At 48.2% G+C, this 26137-nt stretch overlaps 1 protein-coding gene across 1 annotated transcript in view; it reads left to right on the forward strand.

Moving 5' to 3' along the window:
* PLPP4 (phospholipid phosphatase 4) overlaps positions 1–9421 on the forward strand; it is a 132632-nt gene extending 123211 nt beyond the window's left edge. The window contains exon 3 of the mRNA XM_068961444.1: positions 9296–9421. Within this exon, the coding sequence (XP_068817545.1) occupies positions 9296–9421 (126 nt within the window). The remainder of the gene's footprint in view (positions 1–9295) is intronic.
* The last annotated feature ends 16716 nt before the right edge of the window (positions 9422–26137 follow it).

Genomic DNA, 26137 nt, shown 5'->3' on the forward strand with positions numbered 1-26137 from the left:
AGGTGGCTACCAGTCTCTGAACAACAGAGGAACCCCTGCTATGAAGTTTCCAGGAGAGCTCTGGGGTCATTCTTATAGGAAGAGGGCAGGGAAGTGTGTGTGTACGTGTATGTGAGTATATTTAAAAGAGACACACACACTCTCTGTGAATGTCTGGAGGTGGGGTGTGATGAGGAAGAATTCAGTGGAGGCCCAGCTCACCTTCCTCCCACACGTTATCCTGACCCGGTACGGTTGGAGCCTGACTCTAGCCCTTCTCCTTCCCCGGGTGCATCCCTGTCTTCTCTGTGAAACCTTCTCTGGTTATCGGGTCTTCAGCCATTCATTCAGTACGTGAGTTGCTGGAGCCTCTAGTGAGTGCAAGCTGAGAATCTAGTGGAACGGGGAGAGATGCTGGACAGTCGCATGCATGACAGGAGTGGTGGTAAGTGTTATGAAGGCAGGTGCAGAAGGCACTCAGAGCACATTGTACCTGCTGGTGGAGCTGGGGAAGACCTCTGAGGCAGTGTCACGTAAACCAAGCCTTGCAGGGAGGAGGCGAAGTTTGTTGGGCAGAAAAGGGAGGCTCATCACTGTTTCCTTGGAGCCCCCAAGAGTACACACCATCTGGTCCAGTATTGATATCATCCTTCTTGTCACTAATTTGTTCATTCACTCATCTCAAGCACCGGTTTTTGATGTGGGGCATACAATGGCAACACACAGACGCCATCTTGGTGGTGTGGCCACAGAGCCAACCCGGAACTCACGTCCTTTTAGCTTTCTGTGCGCGTTTGCTTGACTTCCTTTTCCATGTTCTCAGATTCACTGCAGGGATGCAGCATGATTTTGAGGAAGAGCATAAGTAGAAGAAGCAGATGGAGGGGAAAGAGATGAGATTCTAACTTAGGGCTTAAGGAGTGCTGGACTCTTTGTCCAGTGTGCCCTGGACACTCTGTCACTGGTGCTTTCAGTGGCTCTGTGGACACCTGTTGGCTTATCCATTTTAGAGATGACAAGCCTGAGCTTTGGAAGTTAAGCACCTCACCCTAGGTCACATAGGTGGAAGGTTGGTGGCAGGGGGTCAGTGTGCCTACCTGGATCCATCCAGCTGCGCACAAGAGCATTCCCACCTGTGCTCCGTCCCCATGCCACCCTTGCCTTGCTGTAGGGTCTCAATTCATTTGACATCTCTGGTGTTGCAGCCACTGGGTCTTCTTCGCTACCTGGTCCCCTCCGGCAGGTGAAAATGGTTCTTGCCATTCCTCTGGATCAGGTGGTCGAATGGTTTTGACTTTAACAGCCTCAAACTCCGCCTTCCCCAAGGTGCTTAGGACCCATCCAGTCTCCTTGGTCTCAGCAGATGGCTTTCAGCTCCTCACCAGCAGAGCAATTCTTATTAACTCTTATGACTGATGGTACTGGAGTAAGTAATTCTACCAGAGGCCGTTGGGCATTCTGACTGTTCCTGGAATCACAGGCAACTTTACTGCATGGGTGAATACTTTTAATCCTGCCTCCCCAACACCCTTGGATTATATCAATTGTAATGAAAGAAATTTTATTACAATTTCTTTGTAATTGTATCAAGAGGTATCATTGGTGTGATATTTAGAAAATTTCCCAGATTTTGAGAATTCTCTTCATTCCTACATCACAGCGAAACAATTTCTTTACTGCTGGATTAGAAAGGAGAGATTAAAAAAAAATCATTGTGGTACTGAGTCTGTTCTATAATTTTTATCAAAACTTCCCCTTGAAATTATGATTCTGGTTCTATAGCTACATCAGAGGCTAATGATCTTCTATCAGTCATTTCATTAGGAATAAATAACTGTCTTTCCTGTTCAGTTGAATGGTTTAGGCAATAGATGCTCTGTGGACCTACAGTCTCTCTAAGATTTGTAGCAATCTTCTCTCATCCTTTTTTTGAAAGTGAAATCTCTTAGTAACTTAGAATGTTAATAAATATAGCTTGTCATATAAAGAGAACAGAGTGAGCATCTTAGCTAGAATGAACTATGAATTAAGAAACTATGAATGAGAAACTAATCCTTTTAAGAAATTTGGGGCCAAAGGGATGTAAAAGTAGGTGTCTACACGGTGAAACTTGGAATCATAGGAGACAAGCTACATGACGGGTCATGTGCCATTAGAATGGCCTCCTGGCTGTCTGGCCCTCTCATCAGAGAGCTTCAGGCACCTCCCGAGTAGAGTGGGAGCAGTATCTCTGCTGGCTGTTCTCCCTGGGTCTATAAATTCGTTCATTTTACCAGCTGAGATCATTTTACATCTGCTGAGAGCCACAGGGGCTACAAAATGCTAAGAGGCTAGGAACCCAGCTCCAGAAATCTCTGTAAGTAAGCATGTAGTTATATAACTGAGGAGCTGCAGATTGCAAGAGTAGAGCTTAGGAAGGCTTTTCTTTGAGGATGAACCTTTCTAGAACCAGGCAGAACTCAACAGCAGCTGCAGAGCTGGCAGAGTTAGGAGAGCACCGAGCTAAGCCTGTTACAACTCCTTGTGAGCTCGTCCTCAAGACTGCTTTGTGAGTCGAGTGCTACTAAGCCCATTGTACAGATGAGGAAACTGAGGCCTCCAGCGATGAGCTCACACGGGAGAAGGTGGCAGAACTGAGTCCTGAAAGGTCTGCTTTTCTCAGCAGCACACAGTACTCCCTCCTGTTGAACTGAGTATTCAATCCCTGAATCTCCTGTGTCACTTAATTTGTTGGTTGCTATTGGTTTAAGCAACACCAACTCTAAAGCTTTTCAAGTGCTTCTTTGCTCTAGTGTAGAGAGAAGGGATAAATTGATGTCTATCACATTTAGCACAGACTAAGGGGGTCATTTAGACAGTGGACCACTAGCACTGAAAGCAGAATTTCAGTGATCTCAAGTTGGCAGCCCACTGACCCAACCCTGTTAGTACACAGATGAGTTTCATGTGGTTTGTACTGTATTCATTTTTGATGAATTGTTCACATTTAAATGGAGACATTTCCCATAAATATCAGGGTTTCCCTCTTCTGCTAGAAGTTCAAAACTTCTGGGAGCACTGAGCCCATGTGGCAGACACCAGCTTGAGCAGAGGGAAGGGGCTGCACCTTTAAATAGGCGAATGTTCCTGTTTCCCCCAGTCCTCACCACTCTCAATGTCTCCCAATGGCGAGGCCAGGTATTAGTTGCCATTTATCATCACAAATGAACCATTGAATTTTTTCCCAAAAGTATCTCTTGGATCTGAGTGTCTAGCAATAGAGGAATAATAGAAGACAGACCAAGAGGGCTTTCTGTTGCAAAACTGGTGACTCAACATCCAACTACTTAACTCATGCTCCCTATCTACCTGGCTCCCCCAGGTATGATGTGGTAGCCCTTTGTGGATCAGCCTCTTATTTTACAGAGCAAACTGAGGCCCAGAGTGGGAAAGAGACTTGCCTAGGATCACGCATTCAGTTAATGGCAGAGCCAGAATGGGAACCTGTACCCCACGCGCCCAACAGCCCCCCACTGCTTGTTAGGAGTCTGCAGGGGCTGACCAGGCATGCATGTTCTGCATGCTTGGCTTTGGATGGTCTTGTGGAGATGTATTGGCAAACTCCTCAAAACACCCTTCAACGTTAAAATTTATTCAGAGCCTTCCCTGGTGGTCCAGTGGTTAAGAATCCACCTGCTAACGCAGGGGACATGGGTTCGATCCCTGGTCCAGGAAGATCCCACATGCTACAAAGCAGCTAAGCCTGTGAGCCACAACTACTGAAGCCCCCGCATTCTAGAACCTGTGCTCCACAACAAGAGAAGCCACCTCAATGAGGAGCCAGAGCGTGGCAACTAGAGAGTAGCCCCCACTCACTGCAACTAGAGAAAGCCCGCATGCAGAATGAAGACAGTTCAGCCAAAAATAAATTAATTAATTAAAAAAAATTTATTCCACTACCCAGTATCGCCTTTCTTCCTCTTGGAGAAGAAAATACGTACTCTTTGAGCATCACGTGAAAAATTTGTACAAATTACCTCATTAGAACACAATTCCATTTGTGGTGTCAGGTATAATCAGATTGGGGAAACTCATTATAATTAGAGTAAAAAATACAACCTCAAAAGCTGAGTCTGTCCCCCTGATTCTTACCTCATTTCTTTTTAAAGCCTTTTCTTTGGTGCCAGTTTTCTCATTTCTTGCAGTCGTTGGGGGCCAAACCTCTTTCACTTGGTTTAAAGTCAGCTGGGGAGGAAAAGGCAAAAGGACTTTATTTCACCCAAGTGTGTGTGTGTTGGAGAAGGCAATGGCAACCCACTCCAGTAGTCTTGCCTGGAAAACCCCATGGGCAGGGGAGCCTGGTAGGCTGCAGCCCGTGTGGTTGCTACGAGTCGGACACGACTGAGCGACTTCACTTTCACTTTTCACTTTCATGCACTGGAGAAGGCAATGGCAACCCACTCCGGTGTTCTTGCCTGGAGAATCCCAGGGACGGAGGAGCCTGGTGGGCTGCCGTCTGTGGGGTCGCACAGAGTCGGACACGACTGACGCGACTTAGCAGTGTGTGTGTTAGTAGCTCAGTCCGACTCTTTGCCACCCCCTGGACTGTAGTCCGCCAAGCTCCTCTGTCCGTGGGATTCTCCAGGCAAGGATACTGGAGTGGGTTGCCACCTAAGCTGACTCAGTAAATAGACCTTTCTTGCAAAGGGAATGTTGTAAACCCATGACAGTTCATCTGTGTAGTAAGAGATGAGTCAGTAACTCCCTTTCAGAATCGCCAGGCGGGCAGATAGCCCTGTTCAGGCCACAGGCCTAGCATCACCACCTGGACCAGCAACTTGTATTGTGAGATTTTGCTTATCGACTCTCATCAGTGACAGCCAAGTGAGCCCCCAAAGTGCCAGAAACAGGTGGGGAAGCCACCCTGCTTCATCTGCTTCCTAGTTTAGAGGCTTCAAGAGTATTTTTACTTCTCACAGCCAGTGCAACAGAGAAATATTTACAATCAGCTCCTTCCTGCCAAGAAAACCTGCTACAGACTTTGAAAACAAGGGGCATATGCTCTTCCCTTGATCCATGTGAGTGCTTGTGTGTGTGTGTGTGTGTGTGTGTGTGTGTGTGTGTGTGCATGTGTTCTAAACTCTGGAAAGCAAATAAACACGTTCTGAGCCCCCAGGAGAGGTCAACTCTCAGCTTTCTCTCATACCATCATTGTAATCATATTTCTCTTGCTAATATTGTTAACGAAATATGAAGGCGTTTATCATACTTTATCATCTCCATCTTCCAAAATGTCTGGTGCTCTGCCTGCATCTTTGAATGCTCAGTTTTATCTCCTAATCATGCTGGAAGCAGGGAGCACGTTTCAGGGGGAAGGCAGACCCTTGGAACAAATGTCACCTCCCTGCTGCTCACTAGCATACCAGCTTCTGTGGCCCTTCAGTGTCTCACATGCCCGTTTCTTTGAGAAGAGAAGAGGGTGTTGTTTGGCTCGGGTTGGAAAGCATTTCTTTAAAAACCTTTCTGCTTTCTTTTTCTCCCAGTTGAACTTGAATCGAAGCTTTGAGAAGTCCCAGTATTTCAGAGCTGAAAGGCTCATGGGAGCATCTTGGTCCCAAACTGCCAGCCTCAAAGGAGGAGGGGGCAGAAAACTGCAGGATCCTATGAGTTCAGTATAGTTTGATAGAGCCTAATTCTCATGCAGTTGGTATTTGGCAAAACAGGGGTTTGGGCAAAGCACCTGAGCTGCCCATGGCTGGGCCAGAAGGAGGTGCCTCAGAAGCCCTTTGTCAAAGGACCACATGCTGGTTCAATAACTGTAGGAATATCAGTGAGAAAGTGACAAGCATAATGTTTAACATGGAATCAGAGTCTGTTGTGTCAGGCAGACAGGTAAGGACACACTGGGCTGCTTTAGACATGCTGCCCGGAGGACCAATACGATGTGCCGAAGGAGATCAGCTGCTGTAGGATGCCTACAGGATCTAGGCTGTTGAACTCAGCCTTTAAAATTCCTTTGAACCCCTCTTTCTTTTCCAAAAGGGTGGCTCAGCTGATAAAGGATCTGCCTGCAATTCAGGACTCCTGGGTTCGATCCCTGGGTTGGGAAGATCCCCTGGAGGAGGGAAAGGCTACCTACTCCTGTATTCTGGCCTAGAAGATTCCACGGACTATATAGTCCACGGGGTCACAAAGAGTTGGACACGACTGAGCGACTTTAACTTCACCTCACTTCACTTCTTTTCCAAGAAGCAGATAACTCTCCATTTCGGAGGACCTGCAGCATGGGCCCCGCTGTGAGAGAGAGGATGTGTTTTGCTTGCTCTCCTTTGAGCCACAGCCCCCACTGTCGGAGCTGGCCAAATCTGAGTTTCTGGGGTCAGGGAGGTGACCCAGTGGAGGTCAAGGGTCTGGCCTTGGACCACATGCCCTAGGACTTGACCTTGGTGGGATTTTAGCAGCCCCTTCTCTTCTCCATCTTGTGAATCTTCCCAGAGGCTGTTGAGTCTGGACTCATCTATCTTAAAGTCTCCAAACCATTGTTTATGGGGACACATACAAATTCCTGCTCAACATCCACCCTATACTCCCTGACCTTGTTTTTAATATTGACAACTGGCAACACCCAGGACTGCCTCTCTTCCGATTCAAATCTTGAAAACTTCCATCCATAACCCTGCAAAGCCTCAGGGCAGATCTTTTATGCTCATCACATTCAATGTACAGTCGTCCCTCAGTATCCTTCAGGGAATTGGTTCCAGGGCCCCTGTGGACACTGAAATCCATGGATGCTCAAGATCCTCATATAAATGGAGTGGCAGTAGTTAGGTGGGTAGACTGCTAGGCTGTCAGATTTGAACAAAGTTTGTCACTCCTCCCTTAAGAGTTCAGAAGGAGGCCAGTCCCCACCAGAGCCGAGGGCCCAGCCTCTTCTGCCCACTCTGATCCCTCAGGGCAGAGTGTGAATGGAGAGAAGGAACAGAGCAAAACGGATGAGGATGGGGAATTAAGAGCCCATTGCACTTGCCAGGATGGTGGCCAAATGAGGCCGCTGTGGAAGACGCTGTAAACCATTTATCAATAATACCCTTCATCATAGCAAACAATTTAGAACTGGCCTGGACAATGCAGTTTTGCAGTTATACTTTAAACAGAATATTCAGTGTATATTGGCACTGCTTTACTGTTTGAGTACAAATCATTATTCAAAAATATTTAATTGCTTCATTTTTATTCCTGAGATAAACCTGACTTAATATTGGTTTATTAATAAAAAACAAAACCAAGCAATCCTCTGTTACCTCTGTTGTTTAATCTGATTGTTGAAAAAGTTCTGCTTTGGCATAAGCTTGTGTTCATAGTTGGGGAACCCTATTTAAGAAGACACATTATTATCAGATAATTCCTTAAAACGGCAGGTTATTCATCTGTATGTTCTATAGCCACGATTATAATGAACTTGCAGCTGGGAGTCCTGCTTCTTCACCTAACATTGTGTCCTAAGTGTTGTCTGCAGTGCTACATTTGTCGTTCTTCAGTTGCTCAGTCATGTCCGACTCTTTGCGACCCCACGGACTGCAGCCCACCAGGCTTCCCTGTCCTTCGCCGTCTTCCAGGATGTGCTCAAATTCATGTCCATTGAGTCGGTGATGCTATCCAACCATCTCATCCTCTGTCATCCCCTTCTCTTTCTGCCTTCAACCGTTCTCACCGTCAGTGTCTTTTCCAGTGAGTCGACTCTTCACATCCGGTGGCCAAAGTATTGGAGCTTTAGTTTTCAGCATCAGTCCTTCCAATGAACATTCAGAGGTGATTTCCTTTAGGACGGACTGGTGTGATCTCCTTCACATGGTCAGAGTATTTTCCATGGCTGCATCATAATTCATTGAGTGGAAATAGTCTAGTTCTTTACTTTTTTCCCCATAATTACATAATAATTTTAAGCCAAATGTCTTCTAGATATCCCCATGGTTTTCTATTATTTCCTGAAGATGGACTCTTAGACGCATCATAACAAGAGGATGAATGTTCTATAGGCCAGGCCTTCTCAGACTTCAGGGTGCATATAGCTCACTTGTGGATCTTGTGAAAGGGGATTCTAACTTAGTACATCTGGGGCAGGTCTGAGGTTCTGTATTCGTGACTAACTCACTGGTGCTGAGGCTGCGGCTCAGGCTTCAGACAGTCTGTTAAAGTCCTTGATGCCCTAGCTTTAGCCCCATTCTACCAACTCTATCAAATCACTGTGTAGGCTGGTTGCCTAGGATCCCTGCCCCTCAGGAGTATTTTCTGATCAAGAGGAGAGTTTTGAGTAGGCTGGTGTCCAGAGGAGGTGGGAGCTGTAGCCCCTTCCCTCAAGAGAAGAATCTAAACTCACTCCTGGCTGCCATTACAATCACCTGAGGAGTACACACACACACACACACACACACACACACACACACACACGTGTGTGCACCCTTAGGGTTCACTCCAGACAAGTGCAAATAGAAGGTTTGATAACGAGGTCTGACTATGAGTATTTTTGAAAACTTCCCAGGTTTTAAAGGTGATTTCTGAGTGTAGCCCGGGGTTGAGCACTGTTGTTTTAAGACCATAGAAGACTCACCTTAAATCTCACTGACTTCAACTGTGTATTAAACCTGACTAGATGAAAAGCTCAGGGCTTACCTACTCCACCTGACTGCACACTTTTGACAACGGATCCAATGCAGCTATGAGTTTCATTTGCAGTTCTAAAAACTAAAAACCATAATTTCTGAGAGAAGATAAGAAATTTGTCACCACTGGCTTCTCTGTCAAACCCACTTTTCCATAGCATTTGCTGGTCCCATCTTCCTGAGCTAAAACTTACCAAGCTAAAACTCCCTTTCTTTCCCTCACTTTTCAAAGCTAAGCTGTCATCAGTCATTTGTTCTGCAGGCATTTTTATTCATATAGAACTCCAAACACAGTATTAAAACTCTCTGTTAGCAAAACCGTGACCCTCAACCAGTCCGTGAGCCCCTTGAGAGCAGAGACAGCCTCTGAGTCAAGTTTTAATTTCCCCCACCTTGAACAATGCCTGTCTAGCACACAGTAGCCACCCCTCAAATCATTGCTGAATGAATGAGATTGAGTAGATTTTGATCACATGCAAGCCTGAAGGTCTTTCTCATTGTTGAAACCTTCGTACCAGCATGATTCTAGCAAGAGCACAGATTGCAGAGATGGTGTCTGGTGCCAACACGGTCTTGACCCTGGAGGTGTTGCAAGAGGCAGCCAGGATGCTCAGGGTGCCCTGTGTCCCTGCCGCTTCCCACCTGCGAGGGTAACACCTGCTGTTTGTCTTTGGCAGTTGCCTTTTCAGGCCTCGGCTTCACAACGTTCTACTTGGCTGGCAAGCTGCACTGCTTCACCGAGAGTGGGCGGGGGAAGAGCTGGCGGCTCTGCGCTGCCATCCTGCCCCTGTACTGCGCCATGATGATCGCCCTGTCCCGCATGTGTGACTACAAGCACCACTGGCAAGGTGAGTCCCTGCCCCGGGCCCGCCTGGTCCACACGCCGTCTGCCACTCTCGTGCAGGGATGGGGGGATACTTGCACCTACGGGGGGGAGAAGTAAGTGCCTGCTGTGAGAAACTAGAGTTCGCTGACACAGTTTTAAAGAAGATGCACCTGTTCAGGTGAGCTCCGGCCTTGCTGGGAACAGAATCAGAGCTCCTCCCATTCCTTCATGCTCAACTAGGCAGCTCGAGTCTTACCAGGAAGGCAGGACCTCAGTCACAGACTCAGATGTGACTTCCCTGCTGGATCCCTTGCCTCTGTTCTCAGACTTGGTGCCAAGTGGTGGTTGGCTCCTATCGCATCCGCCCTGTAAAGGTGTGTTTCTCACCAGTGATGCTCTTCCAGAAGAGGTTTCCAGCCCAAGGATGGATGCCAGCAGCCACTTCAGGGCTGGGTGAGGCTCACCTGTATGTTGTAGCCCTAGGGTGTCTGTGCCAAGTCAGAATAACACAGGACAAGTGAGGGGCTTGTTCTTGGAATAAAGCAAAACCGTGCCATGCCCCTCTGCAGATCAGCTGCAGCTCTCAGCTTGCCTAAACCACAGCAGCATCTGCCACGGCAAGAAAGGGAGCAGAGACAGAGGCAGTGTCCACAGAAGGGGTGCCCTCCAGGAGCGCAGGGCTTAGGGCTGTGTTTCCCAGAATCCGATACTCAGATCACTTTGATCAGGCCACTCCAAGCTAGGAATTGGACTCTTGAGGGTGGGTTTGGAGTGACCGCCAGAAGTGTGCATTGTTAGCAAAGCAGTCCATTAATTCTGATGAAGTCTGAGAAGCACCATGGAGAGTTCCACTGTGTCCGTTTTCAGCAAACACAGTGCATGCAATGTGCCTAATCCTAATCTGGCTTCCCTGGATGAATGGCCTTCCATGGTCTGTCTGTGGCTGGCCCTTCCTCTTCCTTTCCTGTCCTCCTGCCATCCCCTAGGCTCATTCCCCTCTGCCCCCTTTTCTGACCACCCTCTTCTCACCTCTTCCCAGGTGTTTGTCCCAGTGGTAGTGAGGCAGTGAGTGAGGCCAGAGGTGAGGGGAGCTCCTGGTTGGAGGTGACTTCACCCCATCTTCTCCAGGGGCCTTCTGCTCCTTCTCTGGCTTCAGCTCCACTTTCCACCCTCCTGAAACTCATACGCTGGGTGTCATGAGCTTCCAGCAGCAGCTTCAACCTGGGGGTGAAGGGTCTGGGAGAAAAGGAGGCTGATGCATGGTCTAGACAGGTGGAGGCATCAAGGAGGTTTGAGGCCCTGCTGATGGGGGTGGTCAGTAGAGGCCTATTGGGCTGCACCCTGAGCTTTCCCTTGTTCTCTGCTTTTATCAGTGACTTTGAAGTTCTGGATAATGAGGCCACACAGTGGGGTGGGGGGTAGGGCAGGAAGAGAATTGCTGAGCCAACAGAGCAAGGGCAGACCCATTGCACCCTTGGAACTAGGAATATTTTCCAACAGAATCATGGTGGCGCATATGATTAGAGCATTTCCCCATAAGGACTGTTATGGGCTGGATGGCATTTCATGAACTGCTTCTCATTTATCCCTTGTAAACTGTAGTTTCTTCTTTTGAACATGGGAACAATAATCCCTCAACATTTCCCAGAGCCATTTCATAGACTAAATGAAATAATGGATCTGAGTGTACTTTGTAAATGAAAGCGTGTTGCACGACTGTGAATCGATATTGAAGTTGCTTAGTGCATCATTTCTAAAGAAGGATGTGTTGTGCCTCCCAAGCCACTGATTTTGAAGTGGACATGCTTTTGGCACATGGTCCATTTGTAAGCTCTGAATCCCTGGTTTCCACTTTTATTCCTCCACATTGGATCTGAGAAATGATGAAGGATTTCAGAGTTGATATTTTGGCTTCATCCTGGAAGATAGTAAGAACCTTTGTGTAGTGATCTTGTCCTGCAAACCTAGGAAGAGAGGTTGGCCTGTCTTAAATGCTCTTTTGTTACTATTGATCTGTGGTTGGTGCATCATGAAAGGATGAAGACTCACAGTTCTTGGCTTTGGGGAGATGCGGGACTTGATGCAGCTGGTGCCCCCAAGCCCTGCTGGCAGCGGAGCTTCATGCCCATCCTATCCAACTGGCACAGAAGGGAACTTAGAGCAGTAGAGGGAGAATACTAATGCTCTGTGAGCTGATGAGAAAGCAAAGCAAGAGAATTTATGATCAGTGATGTGTAGGGCTGTACTTTGGGAGCGGGGAGGGGCAAGCCGAAATTGCGACATGGTAGGCCCATCCTGCAGCCCAAACTGAGTGTGCCTGAGTGGGTTACAGGTCACGGATGTGGCCCAGCTGCTCGTTCAGCTGTGCCATCACCTGTTCAGCTTGTACCCCGGAGTTAGCCAGGAGCAGAGTGTGCTTTTCCTTGGATCCTCTAATGGGCCCTGAGTTGGTCTCATTTTATCTGAATTCCCCTTTAGGAGGTCATCTGTCCTTGTCTATACCAGTGGTCTCAATGGGGAGCAACAGAACCTTCTAGGGGACATTTAGCAATGTCTGGGGACATCTTCACAGATGGGATGGTGGGAGTAGTGGTGACTACTGGCATCTAGTGGGTAGAGGCCAGGGATGCTCTTTAACATCGAACAGTGTGCAAGATAGCACCTCCTCCACCGGGAAGACTTCTCAGCTCCAAACATCTATGGCTGAGGTTGAGAGAGCCCAACCTACAGTACCTCTCAGGCTTCCCAGGTGGTGCTAGGGGTAAAGCAACCACCTGCCAATGCAGGAGACGTAAGAGACACAGGTTTGATCCCTGGGTTGGGAAGATCCCCTGGAGGAGGGCATGGTGACCCACTCCAGTATTCTTGCCTGTAGAATCCCATGGACAGAGGAGCCTGGTGGGCTTACAGTCCATAGGATTTGACAGAATTGGACACAACTGAAGTGACTAAGCACACACACACACACACACACCATCTCAGCTCCATCTTTCTTTCTCTTATTGCACGTTAAGAGCAGCAGTGTTCAACGAGTGGAAAATTTTATTTGTTCAGCACTCACTTATTAAAGCAGTAATCAAGGAGGCTGCAGAGGTTTGCAGCTTGGATAAAAGGTAGACGGTGAGGCCCTTGGCTGCTGTGTGGGAGGGTGTTGCAGGCAGAACGCTTGGCTGAGATTAACGAGGTGTTGTTTGTTGGTGGACTGAGCTACCCGGTGACCGTAGGCGGGGGCCTTCCATCATGATAAAAATTCATGGGGAGACCCCTAGGCAGCAGCACAACCTGAGAACCTCTCATTATAGACTTTAGTTAACAACATTAATATTATGAGATTTTTATGACTCCATTTCAATTTTGATTTAAGCAACTGTGTCTAATGTGGAAGTATATCCAATTACTTGATTACATATTCATATCCAGTAAATAACCCATAATCTCAAATGCTTTGCTCTGTTCATTATCATGGTTATCAGTGTCCTTCCGGTCTTCTCTCCCTTCCCAGCTCCACTCCACACAAGTCTGTTGTTTATGAAGTGAGGAACATGGAGGGCACAGGCCATGGTCTGGAGGGGCAGTAAGAGACGTAGCAGGGCTTCTTCACAAATAAAACTGCTGGATGGATTATAAATCTTTTTGTGGCTGAAGTTCTCCTTGTCTCTGTGACATGCTGGCTTTTGGGTCAGCTGGAAGCTAAAGAGTCCCTGGGTGATGTCAGTGCTTCACAAAGAGGCTTACCCTTGTGATTAACCGTGTGTTTTTAGCATTAAAACTTGTAGAATTCCCATGCTGGGGGGACCATCTATGGAGAAAAATGCACAGAAAGAACAGAGCACCTCCCTGAAGCGTCTTCTGCCTTGGTTCATAGTCTCGTGGGTTTATGGTTCCTGTCAGTGGACGGTCAGAGCCGGAAGTGGCAGGACATAACAAGCCCCTTCTGCCCTCAGATCCTTGTATCTGGATCCAGTGTTTCCTTATGTGACTCCAGTTTGCAAGTAACCTTCTAACCAACACTGATTCTCTAACCATAGCTCATTTTAAGCAGCCCTGGGTGCCTCAGGTAGTGCTTCGTCATAAGAAAGGGCACCTAGGTCTGAATGTAATCCAGAGAAACAAGTCTCAAGGGAGGAAGCAATTGTTTGTTCCCACCCAGCCTGAGGCCAGGACGCGTCCTTGTTGGTCACAGACACCAAGCTTGACTGGCCTGAAAATTCCAAGATGGTGCCACAGCTTTTGCCAGGTTTCCTGACTTGGCCACGAAGGGTCTGTGATGTGCAATGAGTTCGGGTGTAGTTTCTGGTCTCTGCACATGGGGTGTTTGAGGATGAGGGCACTGGAGAAGGGAATGGCAACCCACTGCAGTATCCTTGCCTGGAAAACCCCATGGACAGAGGAGCCTGGGGGATACAGTCCATGGGGTCATCTGAGCAACGAAGCAAGCGCCTTGCACCTACCTACCTGAACCACACTAAAAAGCCAGGCAGAGTCTGCTCCCTCCTCACACAGTCCCATTCATCCCCCAACACACACACAGCTGAGGGACACACTGCTTACCAGTCCTCCCTGGGCTGTCAGAAACAATCTCTAGACTTCCTAAATGAAGTGACTAGAAAAGGAGACTTTGGAACAATATCATACTTCCCACCAAAACCCACCAGCCTTACATAGAACAGGAGCGCTAAGTTCCTCCCTCCAAGATCCTCCTTCCCAGGTGAACTGATCTCATATCTTCCTCCTTCCACAATTGGCTGCCCGTGTCGTGTGTCTGCATTCACATTTATCATCAGCTGCCAAATGCTCCTTTGGGCCTGGGACCTCTGGGCCTTGGCTGCCCATGAATCCACCCATCTCTGCCACCATACCTGGGGCATCCCTGCAGAGGGCTTGAGCAGGCCCAGGCCACTCCCTTTCTGGGGTCAGAACGCACTAAACAGGATGGGCACTTCCTGGATGGGCCAGTGGTTAAGAATCCGCTTTCCAGTGCAGAGGATGCAGGTTAGATCCCTAGTTAGAGAACTAAGATCCCCATGCCGTGGGGCAACTAAGCCCGTGTGCCACAGCTGCTGAGCCCATGTGCCTCAGCTAGAGAGAAGCTCACCCACCACATGAATATCCCACATGCCGCAACTAGGACCTGATGCAGCCAAATAAGTACACATTAAAAAAAAATCCACTGGGCAGAGAGCATTGGGCCTTGAGAGGCTTTCTCTCCCAGGCCCCCTGCCCTCTGCCCTGGCCTCCTGCATTGCTTAGTTCCCAGGGAAGACAGGTGTTGGCTGCTCCCAAGTCTCTTGACAACTTGGCTTCACTTAACAGTGCTTTCTGCTGTTGACTTTCTGTTCAAAGTAATTCCAGAAGCCACCTTCCTTTGCCCACTCTAGTCCAGACCACCATCTCCTGCTGCCTGGGTTATTGCAGAAGCCCTGCTACTGTCTCCCCTCCTTTCTCCTCTGCCCCTCACACAGCAGCCAGGAAGAGCCTTTAAACCCTGTCACGTGTGGTGCTGCTCCTCTGCCTCCGGGGACCCCTTGTGTGCATCAGCATCAAAGCCCATGTCCTACAGTGACTATGAGACCTGGTCCTGCAATCCCTGCTTCTCTGATGGTGTTCTGCACTGCCGCTCCTTGCTCATGCCGGTGCTTTCCCACCCCAGGGCCTTTGCACTGGCTATCTCCAATGCCCAGAATGCACTTCTCTCAGATGTGTGTATGGCTCCTTCCCTTCCCTCCTCCTGATCTTAGCTCAAGTGAGGCTGTCTTATAGTGGACACTTTGTTGAAATCGCAGCCCAGACCCCACACTCTCTGTGGTGTTCATCTTGCTCGTCTACCACCTTCTGACAAACCCAGTCATTTCTTACGTGCATGCTCGGTCATTTCAGTCATGTCCAGCTTTTTGCGACCCTAGGAATGTAGCCCGCCAGGCTCCTCTGTCTATGGGATTCTCCAGGCAAGAATCCTGGAGTGGGTTGTTGTGCCTCCCTCCAGGGGATCTTCCTGATCCAGGGATTGAACACATGTCTCCTGCATTGCAGGCAAATTCTTTACTACTGAGCCACTGGGAAAGCCCCAGTCATTTCTCAGGTATTGGTTATTGTCTGTTCTTATCCACTTGAACAGGAGTCTGCACACTTCCTCTGTAAAGGGTCAGAGAGTCACTATCCTGGGCTTTATGCGGGCCATATGGTCTCTATGGTAACTGCTCGAGTTGGTGATGGTGGTGAGACATCAGCCTATAAATGAATGGCTGGCATAGTTTGTTGCTGTCTGTACTAGAATCTAGTCTCCCTGTGGGGAAGAATTTGTGTCTCTTTTGCTGGTATGGCACATAGTAGGTGCTTGTGTTAGTTTCCCAGGTTCCACAAACCGAATAGAAGAATAGAAGTTGTCTCATGGTTCTGGAGGCCAGAAGCCCAAGGTCAAGGTGTTGGTGGCCCCTCTCCCTCTGACATCTGCACGGAAAAGAGCTTTCCTTGTATCTTGCAGCTGATCAGCCCCAGATAGTTCTCGGCTTCTGCAAGCATAATTCCAGTCTCTGCCTCTGTCTTCACATGGCATTTCCCTTGAGCTTCTTCACATCACCTTCCCTCTGTGTGTATCTGTCTCTGTGTTCAAATTTCCCCTTTCTATCAGCACACCAGTCAGATTAGAGCCCATTCTACTGATTTCATCTGGGTTTGATTATCTCTGTACGGATTCTATATCCAAATATGGTTACATTCTGAGGTACTGAGGTTTAGGACTTCAGCATATCTTTTGGAGGAACAATTCTTAATGCTTAACAGTGCTCAGTACATAAGTGTGGAATGCAGGAATTAATAATTTTGGTTAAACCATGTTCATTTCTTACTAATTTAATTTTCTCTATGCACTGGTTTTACTAAAATTATTCTTATGCTTTGTAAGTTCTTTTCAAAAATGAGCCAAAAAGTAAACTTCCAAAACCATCCACTCACTCATTCAGTATGTCTCTTGTACCTGTGTGCCAGGCATATTCTCCAATGGAGGCACAGTACTGAGGCAGATAGACTTGGTGCTGCCCTCCCAGCTTACAGTGTAGCAGGGAGATTGTGCATTCTCTGTGCTAGGTAAGTTCTTTTATAGAAGCTCAAAGTCACAAAAATGGGATATGTTATTAGTAGTAGAATAAAAAGAACAGAAACAATCATGTGAGGTTGTTGAGTTTTCCAGAAATGGTCTTTACCCTAGGGTCTTGGGTCATAAAGCCTAAGGCATATAAGATCCCAAGGAAGCCAGCTGAGTGATGTTGGATGTTGCCATGGCAACAGGGAGGGATGTGTTCCTCCCGGGGGCCTGATAGCACATGGTCAGAACACTTTCTGCTTGTTGATTCCGGAGCTGAGTACTGGCACCTCAATAGGCCAGACTCCATGAGATCCTTTCCTGCCCTTCAACCTCATGAGAAGGGGTTGAGGTCATGCTCGTTTTCCAGGTAAGGAATGAAATACAGGTCGCCTGATTGAAAGTCTAACCCTCTTTCTACTACCATTGGAGCCCTCTAGGTATTGATTTTAACCTCCCCCTTCAAATAGCTTTTTTGAGGTGTAATTCATAACTCATAATGCATAAATCTGCCCTTTTAAAGTGTGCAATTAAATGGTTTTTAGTATATTCAGAGCTGTGCAGCCATCACCACTGTCTAATTCCAGAAAATCATATTGGCCACCGCAGCCCCCGGCAACCACAAATCTACTTTCTTTCTCTATGGATTTCCATCTTCTGGACATTGCATATTCCTGGCATCACATAATATGTGGCCTTTTGTGTCTTGTGGTGTCTATTCTTTAGTGCATCTTGTAAATGTTGTTCAGGGCCTCTCAACATTTACTGAGTAATAACTGCTGGGCTGGGCTTCCGAATGGCTCAGTGGTAAAGAATCAGCCTGCCAAGCAGGAGACCCAAGTTCAATCCCTGGGTTGGGAAGATCCCCTGGTGGAGGAAATGGCAACGAACTCCAGTATTCTGGCCTGGGAAATCCCATGGACAGAGGAGCCTGGCGGGCTACAGTTCGTGGGGCCGCAAAGAGTCAGACACAACTTAGTGCCTGCATATACACACATGCACGCAACTGCTGGGATCTGGGGAAATGAAGACGAGGCACTCAAGGGGCAGTTAACACTGACAGGCAGATGTGAGCTGGGAGGTGCACAGACAACAGCCTAGAGAGCTAGTGGAGCCCCTGGTCCTCAACAGAGCCCCAAGGGGACATGGGAAACCATCTTCTCCAGCCCACACCAGAAGCCTGGTCAGTTTATGTCCTATAAAACTATAAAGACACACCTCTCTGGGAGAAGATGGTCCACTCCTTTCAGTTTCTCAAACTGGCCACGGCCCTTCCTTCCTCTGCCCGGAAGACTGCCGTGCCATCCCTGCCTCCACTTCCTACCCGACTGGTTTGCACCTGCTCATCCTGCAGGGCTGACCCGTGGGTCTTGTCCTCAGCAAAACTCCCCTGATCCAGACAAGCCAAACCACTCTCCTGGCTGAATCTCACAGACCTGCCTTCTCCTTCCCGGCGCTCACCACAGCTGCCGCTCACTGGCAAGACTCTCATTTCTCAGTGTCCGTCTTAGCCCCTAGGACTGGGAACACATCTCTTTTGGTCAGCCTCGTGTTCTGGGACTGGGCATCACTCCTGACACCTGATCTCCTTGCAAAATACGTGATGGATAAATGACATCGGTGCTGAGTGAGGAGACCACGGCTTGTGTACTCTGGGGACACGGAGATCCACACACTCCCCCTCTGAGTCCTCCAGTCCCATGCGACCGTATTTGGGGTGAAGTCAATCCCAAGCAATTTTTTCCCTAACAAGGCCCACTTGCTTCCTGCCTGCTTTTCTCTAAGCACATGCTCTACGGGATGGGAATGGGATTTCATCAAGTGGCACTTAATGGCAATCTCTCTCTTTAAGTAAGTCATTTTTTAAATCTTATTCACCATCTTTGTGATAAACAAAGCCCTGAATAACTGCTGAGAAGTCACTTTTGCTACATCTTCCGTAGAGCTAGTTGCTTCTAATAACTATGGTGGCACCTACAATACCACTTTTAACTCATTCCATTAAGTGGGAAACCAGCATTGGCAGCAGCCACATGCTCTGGCTCGCTGCCACATCAGTAAGCTTGGAGAACGTACATTCCGAATGATTTGATATCTTTTGGTCCATGATGCACCTTGTGCATGTGACAAGCGCCTTGTCACAGAAAATAAAAGTCAAGTGCCATTATTTATAGGTTTCGCTGTGTGGTCTGTTCAATAGTCAATGACTCAAACACAGATGTCCTGGGTCATTTCAGATACTCATAAAAGTAACACCCCGTGGGCCTGTTCTCTGGGGTTATTAGAAAAACAAAACAATGGTGTGTCTCTTTAAGACTTTGTGCATGAAAAAGCCTGGCGCATTTCCTAGCACGGGCTCCTGCCCACAGGTGCTGTGAAGTTTCTCAATTTGAGGAACTTGGTTTAATCACATTAATTATGCCTCATGACCCCACGGAGGAATTCATAGTAGTTATTACTTTCCAATTTCTTGGGTGACCTTTTTTTTTTTTAAGTTCATGAGTTTATTTAAAATGCTATGAAAGTGTGGCCATGCTAAAGAGATGAAAACTATAGACTGTTGAGTTACTGTGTGAAGAGAAGGATGGGGAAGGATTAGAAAGTCCCCAGTAGTGCTGGGAAGATCCCCTGAAGGAGGAAATGGCAACCCACTCCAGTAGTCTTGCCTGGAGAATCCCATGGACAGAGTATTGTCAGCTGGGGTCCATAGGGTCACAAAGAGTCAGCCACGACTGAAGCGACAGCACGCAGTGCTGGAGAGGAACAGAATAACAGTGATGGACACTATATTTTTTAATTAAAAAATTTGGGTGGGGGGGGGCTACATAATACAGCATGTGAGATCTTAATTCCTTGACCAGGGATCAAACCCTTGTCCCGTACGTTGGAAACACAGCACTAACCACTGGACTGCCATAGAAGTCTGAGACTATTGTTTTAGATACTGCATTTCAAGGTCTTATTTTGTGGCATGCACTGTTCAGAAGCAGATCTCATCAAATCACTGTGATGACTAAATGACATGGATATTGAGATCTCTATTTGAGAGCTGAGGAAACCGAGGTTCAGACGTGCAGTGACTTGCCCTGATGGGGCAAGTCTACAGTGTCTTTGTGATGGATTTCTCAGTCAAGAGGATTCTCAAATCCGAGGTGAGAATAGATGCTGGATAACTTACCGTGGCCCCAGGCATCTGCTCTGGGAGCAGAGCTGGGCACCGGGGTTTCACTGTATCTCACAAGTGGTCCTTCCCACCCCTCTTCCTTGGTGGCTACTCATCAGGGCTGAGTGGCCACTAATCTCTTTTCCTCCTCTTTCTGCCAGGTAGTGGCCAAAGTTGCACCATGTTTGCACTCCTCTGCAGAGGAAGAAGCCACAGTTATTCAGTCTCTCTGGCCTGTTAGAATGATTTTTTTTACAAGTGATATTTTATCCCAATCAGGGATATGACCTATTTTCTGAAGATGCTCAGCAGAGTTTCATAATGATCTGCAGGCTGGTCTCAGTAGGTTGACCCTGGGGACCAAATTCCTAGAACATTCATATGAGAAAGACTCTCAGCTGCCAAGCACTTATTCCTGGTGAGGGAGCTGAGGCTCAGAGAGGGGAATGGGGACAACACAAGATAGTAACCAGAGCCTAGCTCCCAATTACTGTGCACGTATTCATTCCTCCAGGCTTCCCTGGTGGCTCAGTGGTAAAGAATCCACCTGCCAATGCAGGAGACATGGGTTTGATCCCTGAGACAGGAAGATCCCCAGAGAAGGAAGTGGCAACGCACTCCAGTATTCTTTCCTGGGAAATCCCATGGACGGAGGAGCCTGGCGGGCTACAGCCCATGGGGTCGCAAAAGAGTCGGATACGACTTAGTGACTAAGCAACAACATTCATTCAGCCAGTTCCCTTCACCAACTTAATTCTGCAGGAGATGAGCAAAGTGCTGTTCCAGGTGTTGAGGAATCAACAGCCAGCAAGCCTTACAGAGCCCCTGCCCTGGTGAAGCAGAGATTCCAGTGTTAATGTTACATCACCACACAGCTCGACACACCACTTGCTGTTCTCATCCCCAGGAGATGAGAAAGTGTATCCCTGCTCATGGCAGGTGTGGGCAATTCAACAAGATAATCACAGTGAAAGTGGAAACCCCCCACTGGAGGATGACACTTCAGTGTGGCAGTGACCTTCACAAGAAATCAACGTTTCTCTTGGCAGGGGAGGTTTTTCCATTGTGTTAGGATCTTTTTGGCAGAATAAACCCAAAGACACAGTTTAAAGGGCATGCACACACACACACACACACACACACACACACAGAGTGAGGGTTGTTGGGGTGGGCCACTTTCATGGGGTCTCTGGTGGCCACTAGCTGAATGCCGTTTTTAGCATGGGGTCACCAGAGGTGGTGGAAGGGCCTGTTGTGCCCATAGATTCCCTCTCCTACCTTGTCTGCGGGGGCCCCCCACCACGTCTTCTGACTTGATAAAATCTGCAGGTTGTTGGAGGGTTTAGGCCCCTCCCACTGGGAGTGTCGAATTTGCCCACCTGGTGCAGCATAAAAGGTTGTATTCACTTTGTGACTCAGAAGTTTTATTCCATCCCTGGGAAATCACTTAACTTTGAGGAGGAGGCCAGCATGCCCGCTGGCTTTCCGTGGTGCACCAGCAACATTGCAGGGCTCCAGCAGAAACTTGCTAAAGAAAAATGACAGCCCCCGAGGGTATTTACAGCCCATGGAGATGGCTGGAATTCTTCTTCCAGCATTTAGAATTGATTTTCAAAATCAAGAATGCAATTCTGAGTTTGTGCCGTGCGCTGCTGCATATTCCGTCAATAACGAGAAGAATCAAGCACACGATGAAAAGGGGATGTTTAAGTTCTAGAAATGGTAAGGATTTGCGGAGGCCACCAAGATGTACACCTCCAGTGTCGTTTCTCTCCCCTTATAGTCTTTCCAGGGGTTTCACCAGCAAACCAGTTGCCGAAATCGGTAGGAAAGTGCTTTCTGGAAAACACAGCTGGCCTGATTTGAATGAATCCTAACGCATTTCTCCCGGTTCTGCTCTTCTGTCCTAGATTCGTTTGTTGGCGGAGTCATTGGCCTCATTTTTGCCTACATTTGCTACAGACAGCACTACCCGCCTCTGGCTAACACAGCCTGTCACAAACCCTACGTCAGTCTCCGAGTCCCGCCCTCGCTGAAGACAGATGAGAGGCCCACGGCCGACAGCGCGCCCAGCCTGCCGCTGGAGGGCATCACCGAGGGCCCCGTATGACCCAGACCTCGGGGGATGGACTCTGAGCCCAGGCCACGCTCCTCCACCCTGACCTCACCACACAGTAGAAGAGGTTTTCTGTAACGTTTCTCATTCGTCGTTTCTCCAAGTTCCCCTGCTCCATTTTGCCGATGGTGATCCTGCTACATTCCCTGTCGACTTTCAACTCTCCTGAACTGGTCAAGAGAAGAGCCCAGGAACATTTTGTGAGAGACACGTGGAAGGAGGCTGCCGGGGTGGGCGGGTGCAGCTTGGTCGATCCTCCTTCCGAGATGTTTGCCGTCACGGCCACCGTCCTATATTTTCATGGTTGTAAAACATAATAAAACGTCTCACCTGGAACACGTGGTGTTGGCGGTCCAGTGCACAGACCGTTCAGGGCTGCGGTGAGTTTCACATCCTCCCCCAGGGTGGAGAGCCGGCCCGGCTCTAGCTGCGGTTGTTCTAGGTGCCGAGCTGCAGGCGGAGACCGACAGCCTCTGAGAACTGTCAGCTGATCAGAGCTCTGAAATGGAGCTGCCGCCTGGAGTTGCAGCCTTGATACTGCCAGGGCTCTTTGAATCACTGAATCTGTTACCAAGTCCAAGCTCAGTCTGGTCATCCCACTGAGCCAATAATTGGGAGACAAGGTGTTGAGGCAAGGAATAGTGACTTTATCTGGAAAGTCAGGCATCCAAGGAGATGGTGAACTAATGCCCTACAGCACTGTCTTATGGGGTGTAGCTGCTAGTTCCTTTTATGGAACAGAGAGAGGGAGGAGGTCAGGGAACAATGTATAAAGGCCATCAGTCAGTTCCGTCGCTCAGTCATGTCCGACTCTTTGAGATCCCATGAACCGCAGCACTCCAGGCCTCCCTGTCCATCACCAACTCCCGGAGTCCACCCAAACTCATGTCCATTGAGTCAGCGATGCCATCCAACCATCTTCATCCTCTGTCATCCCCTTCTCCTGCCCTCAATCTTTCCCAGCATCAGTGTCTTTTCAGATGAGACAGCTCTTCACATCGGGTGGCCAAAGTATTGGCATTTCAGCTTCAGCATCTGTCCTTCCAATGAATATTCAAGACTGATTTCTTTTAGGATGGACTGGTTGGATCTCCTTGCAGTCCAAGGGACTCGCAAGAGTCTTCTCCAACACCACAGCTCATAAGTCTTGCAAAATATCTCCTGGTTTGGTCATCCTCGGGGAGGGGATGTATTAATTTCTTCTTTCCCACAGCCATTCACACATGGGCAGGGCAGGGGGTTTCCTAAGACACTTTAGTTTAACATTCAGGCTGAGGAGCAGGGTTCCCTGAGGCAGGCCATTGTGTGTGCTTGTAACTATAGACAGCAATCCTCTCAGTGATTATAGTAACAAAAGCAACAGAAAACAAAGATTAAAGTAAAAGAAATGCCAGTGTGGAGTCAGATTTTGTTCTTCCCTGTTACAAATCTAGAAGGAAATGAGATGAATCATCGCACATATGGTTGCTACCAAACAGGAGGAAAATAAAGATCGAGAGTATGGGGAGAGGGTCAAAGCAGTGTTCTGAGGGCCGAGGGTACCATATCCTTTCAAGAGAATGGCTGGGTCATGGTGGAGTAAAAGCAGCCTCTGGGTAGGAGCTTTCCCCCTTTAGGATCCTGGTGCTCAAAGGGTTCATCACGTGGCAGCATCGGGTCTGTAATCCTCTCTGGCAGGTGGCGTTTCAGCAAGCTGGGGCTCCTGAAGAAGGTGCCAGAACAGAAAGAGAATTATGCTGTCTCTGGCTCAGCTCTTCTCGCCGTTTAAAGGTGGCCAGAGGAGAGCCGTGTGCAGTCTGAGTATGGAGCCTGCCACTCCTCAGCCCGCTTGTTCTTTTCAAAGCAGCGAGCAACCTTCCGTTCAGTTCTGATCAGAGGTGCCAAGTGGTTCTCCAGATCCCCCAAGCATGGGATGCATTTCTGACGTCTAAAGACTGTCACTTTCCAGCAGCCCCTGTAACAGACTGCATCTGTAGGGACTCGAGTGGCTGTCAGAGTGGTCGCCTGTGTAGCTCTGCCCTGGGCATGCCAGTTAGAACCATCAGGGCGTCTTTGATCAGCCACCTCAGCTGTGGGCTAAACCTAGGAGTGCCTGTACCACTTGTAAAGATCTTATCAGGTGAGCTCCAGTGCAGCTTTCTAGAGCTATGGTCCTTTCAGCCCTGTGTCCACACCCGCCAGGGAGCAACTATCCTATTGTGGGGTAAGGAGAGGGGAAGTCTTGAAGTCCTTCTGAAGTCAGATATTTTTAAATTGCAGCAGTTACATTCATGAGTAACTTTGAAAACACATATGAGATACTTTAAAAGCTAAATCATAGCAATTCATAAGACAATTTTAAATCTGACTTCCCTGATGGCTCAGTGGTAAAGAATCCACCAGCAATGCAGAAGACAGAGGAGATGAGGGTTTGATCCTTGGGTCAGGAAGATCCCCTGGAGTAGGAATGGCTACCCACTCTAGTATTCTTGCCTGGAAAATATCCCATGGACAGAGGAAACTGGAAGGCTACAGTCCATGGGGTCGCAAAGAGCTGGACACGACTAAAGAGGCTAAGCATGCAGCAATTTTAACTCCAGAGCCAAAATTCATATAAAATATAAAAATTGAAACAGTGTTCTGATCTAACTAAACATTCTATAATTTTGAAAATAAAGTCAAATATAAAAATATAGGAAAAGAATCCTTTTGCTACCTGCTGTTGAAAACAATCCGCCCAATGCCGCCTGTATATTTCTTTGATTCTGGTTTTCCCCCTACTCTGCTTAGCAAGCAGGAGGAAAGTGAGAGAACCACACTTCAGTTAATGATGATGACTTTACATTCTGGACCAGGAAATGTAAACTTAATAGAAAAACTTACATTTAACGATAAATGGAAGGACACTGAAAAGTAACAAAGCACAGAGCATTGTTAATGCTGATGATTATTAAATTGAAAGTCCTGAGACAGGCCATGTAAAAGCTTTCATTAAATTGTAATTAAAATCACAAAGGACGTAATAACATGAAGTGTATGGCAGGATCCTTAGGAGACATAATTAACATGATGAGCCAGTTCACAAAAGGCAGGTGTTCTTGTGGGTGCATGTGTTTTAATTTCATGCTCTATTAAGATGAAGGAAATGTAGCATCACAAAGCACTAATCAAATGGCTGAGAAGGAAGTCATTTGTTCCCCAGCCCCTGGTCTTTTTTGGAAGTGAGGGGTTACTAATTCAGTCTCTGGCAAAGTAGGTTGGAGACGGTTCGCACAGAGCCCAGCCAAAAGCTGTGATCTGTGAGCCTCTTCCCTCCCCGAGAAAACGAGCTCACTGCATCTGCACTGGCTAGAGCCCTGTCCTGTGGCCAACCAGAAGTCAGGGGGCTTGGAAGGGAGAGTCCCCATCATTTTCCTCTGCTCTCTTTCTCCAGGTCCTCAGGTTACTTGCACATGGGGGCGTGGTAGTTTTCTTGTTCATCTGGTTACTGATTCCCAGGCGCCACCCCAGGGCTCCTGAATTAGATGCTGGGGAAAGAGAACCCGGAATCCCGTAGTGAGGACTCACAAGCACTTCCCAGACCCCTTGCCTGAGTCGTTCTCCTGCCTCCCTTTCTCCGAGAGGGACAGGCTGGAGGGGCAGCGGACTAGCCTACGGAGCTGTGCTCAGGCCGTCTTCTTCTCTGGGAGGGGAGGGGCTTGGAGATGATCATGCTCTTTTATTTCCATTGGTATTCCCGTCTCTGCCACATGCTGTGTCCCGTGGAGCCACAGTTGGTCCAGCCTCTGAAGTCCAAATCCCCAGCGTCTCCCTTGATGGTTTCTTTTCCCTGATTCCCTTTGTCCTATGCATAAGCAACACCTCTTAGGTTTACCTTCAAAATACACGGCACACTGGCCCATGCCTCACTCGCCCACTGCCCCCCCCCCCCGACCTTAGCTGTGGTCACCCTAGTCCAGGGGGTCACCGTCTCTCACGTGAACAGCTGTGATGCCTCCTACCTACCTCACCACGTCCACTTCTGCCGCCTAATCCACGATCCACTCAGGAGCCAAAGTATCTGTGTGTGTGTGTGTGTGTGTGTTTGTGTTGCAGGGCCCAGCCCTGAGACCAGGTAAATATCCTAGGGCAGGAAAGGTATGAAATATAGTCAATATGTAATTCACAACTCACACGGTTTATTGCACCCAATTAGCACACGACACAGGTTAGACAGAGTAGGGAAAATAGAACCAGTGGGTAATGAGCCCTCCGAGGAGAAGTCCAAAAAGGAGATGTCTCTGCACAAGCTGTCAGGCAACAGGGCACAGGGCGGCTTTGTCCAGAGCAGCTACCAGCAGCCTGGAGTTGGGTCCTT

This window comes from Capricornis sumatraensis, chromosome 23 (genome assembly GCF_032405125.1).
Source record: "Capricornis sumatraensis isolate serow.1 chromosome 23, serow.2, whole genome shotgun sequence".
Classification (NCBI taxonomy): domain Eukaryota; kingdom Metazoa; phylum Chordata; class Mammalia; order Artiodactyla; family Bovidae; genus Capricornis; species Capricornis sumatraensis.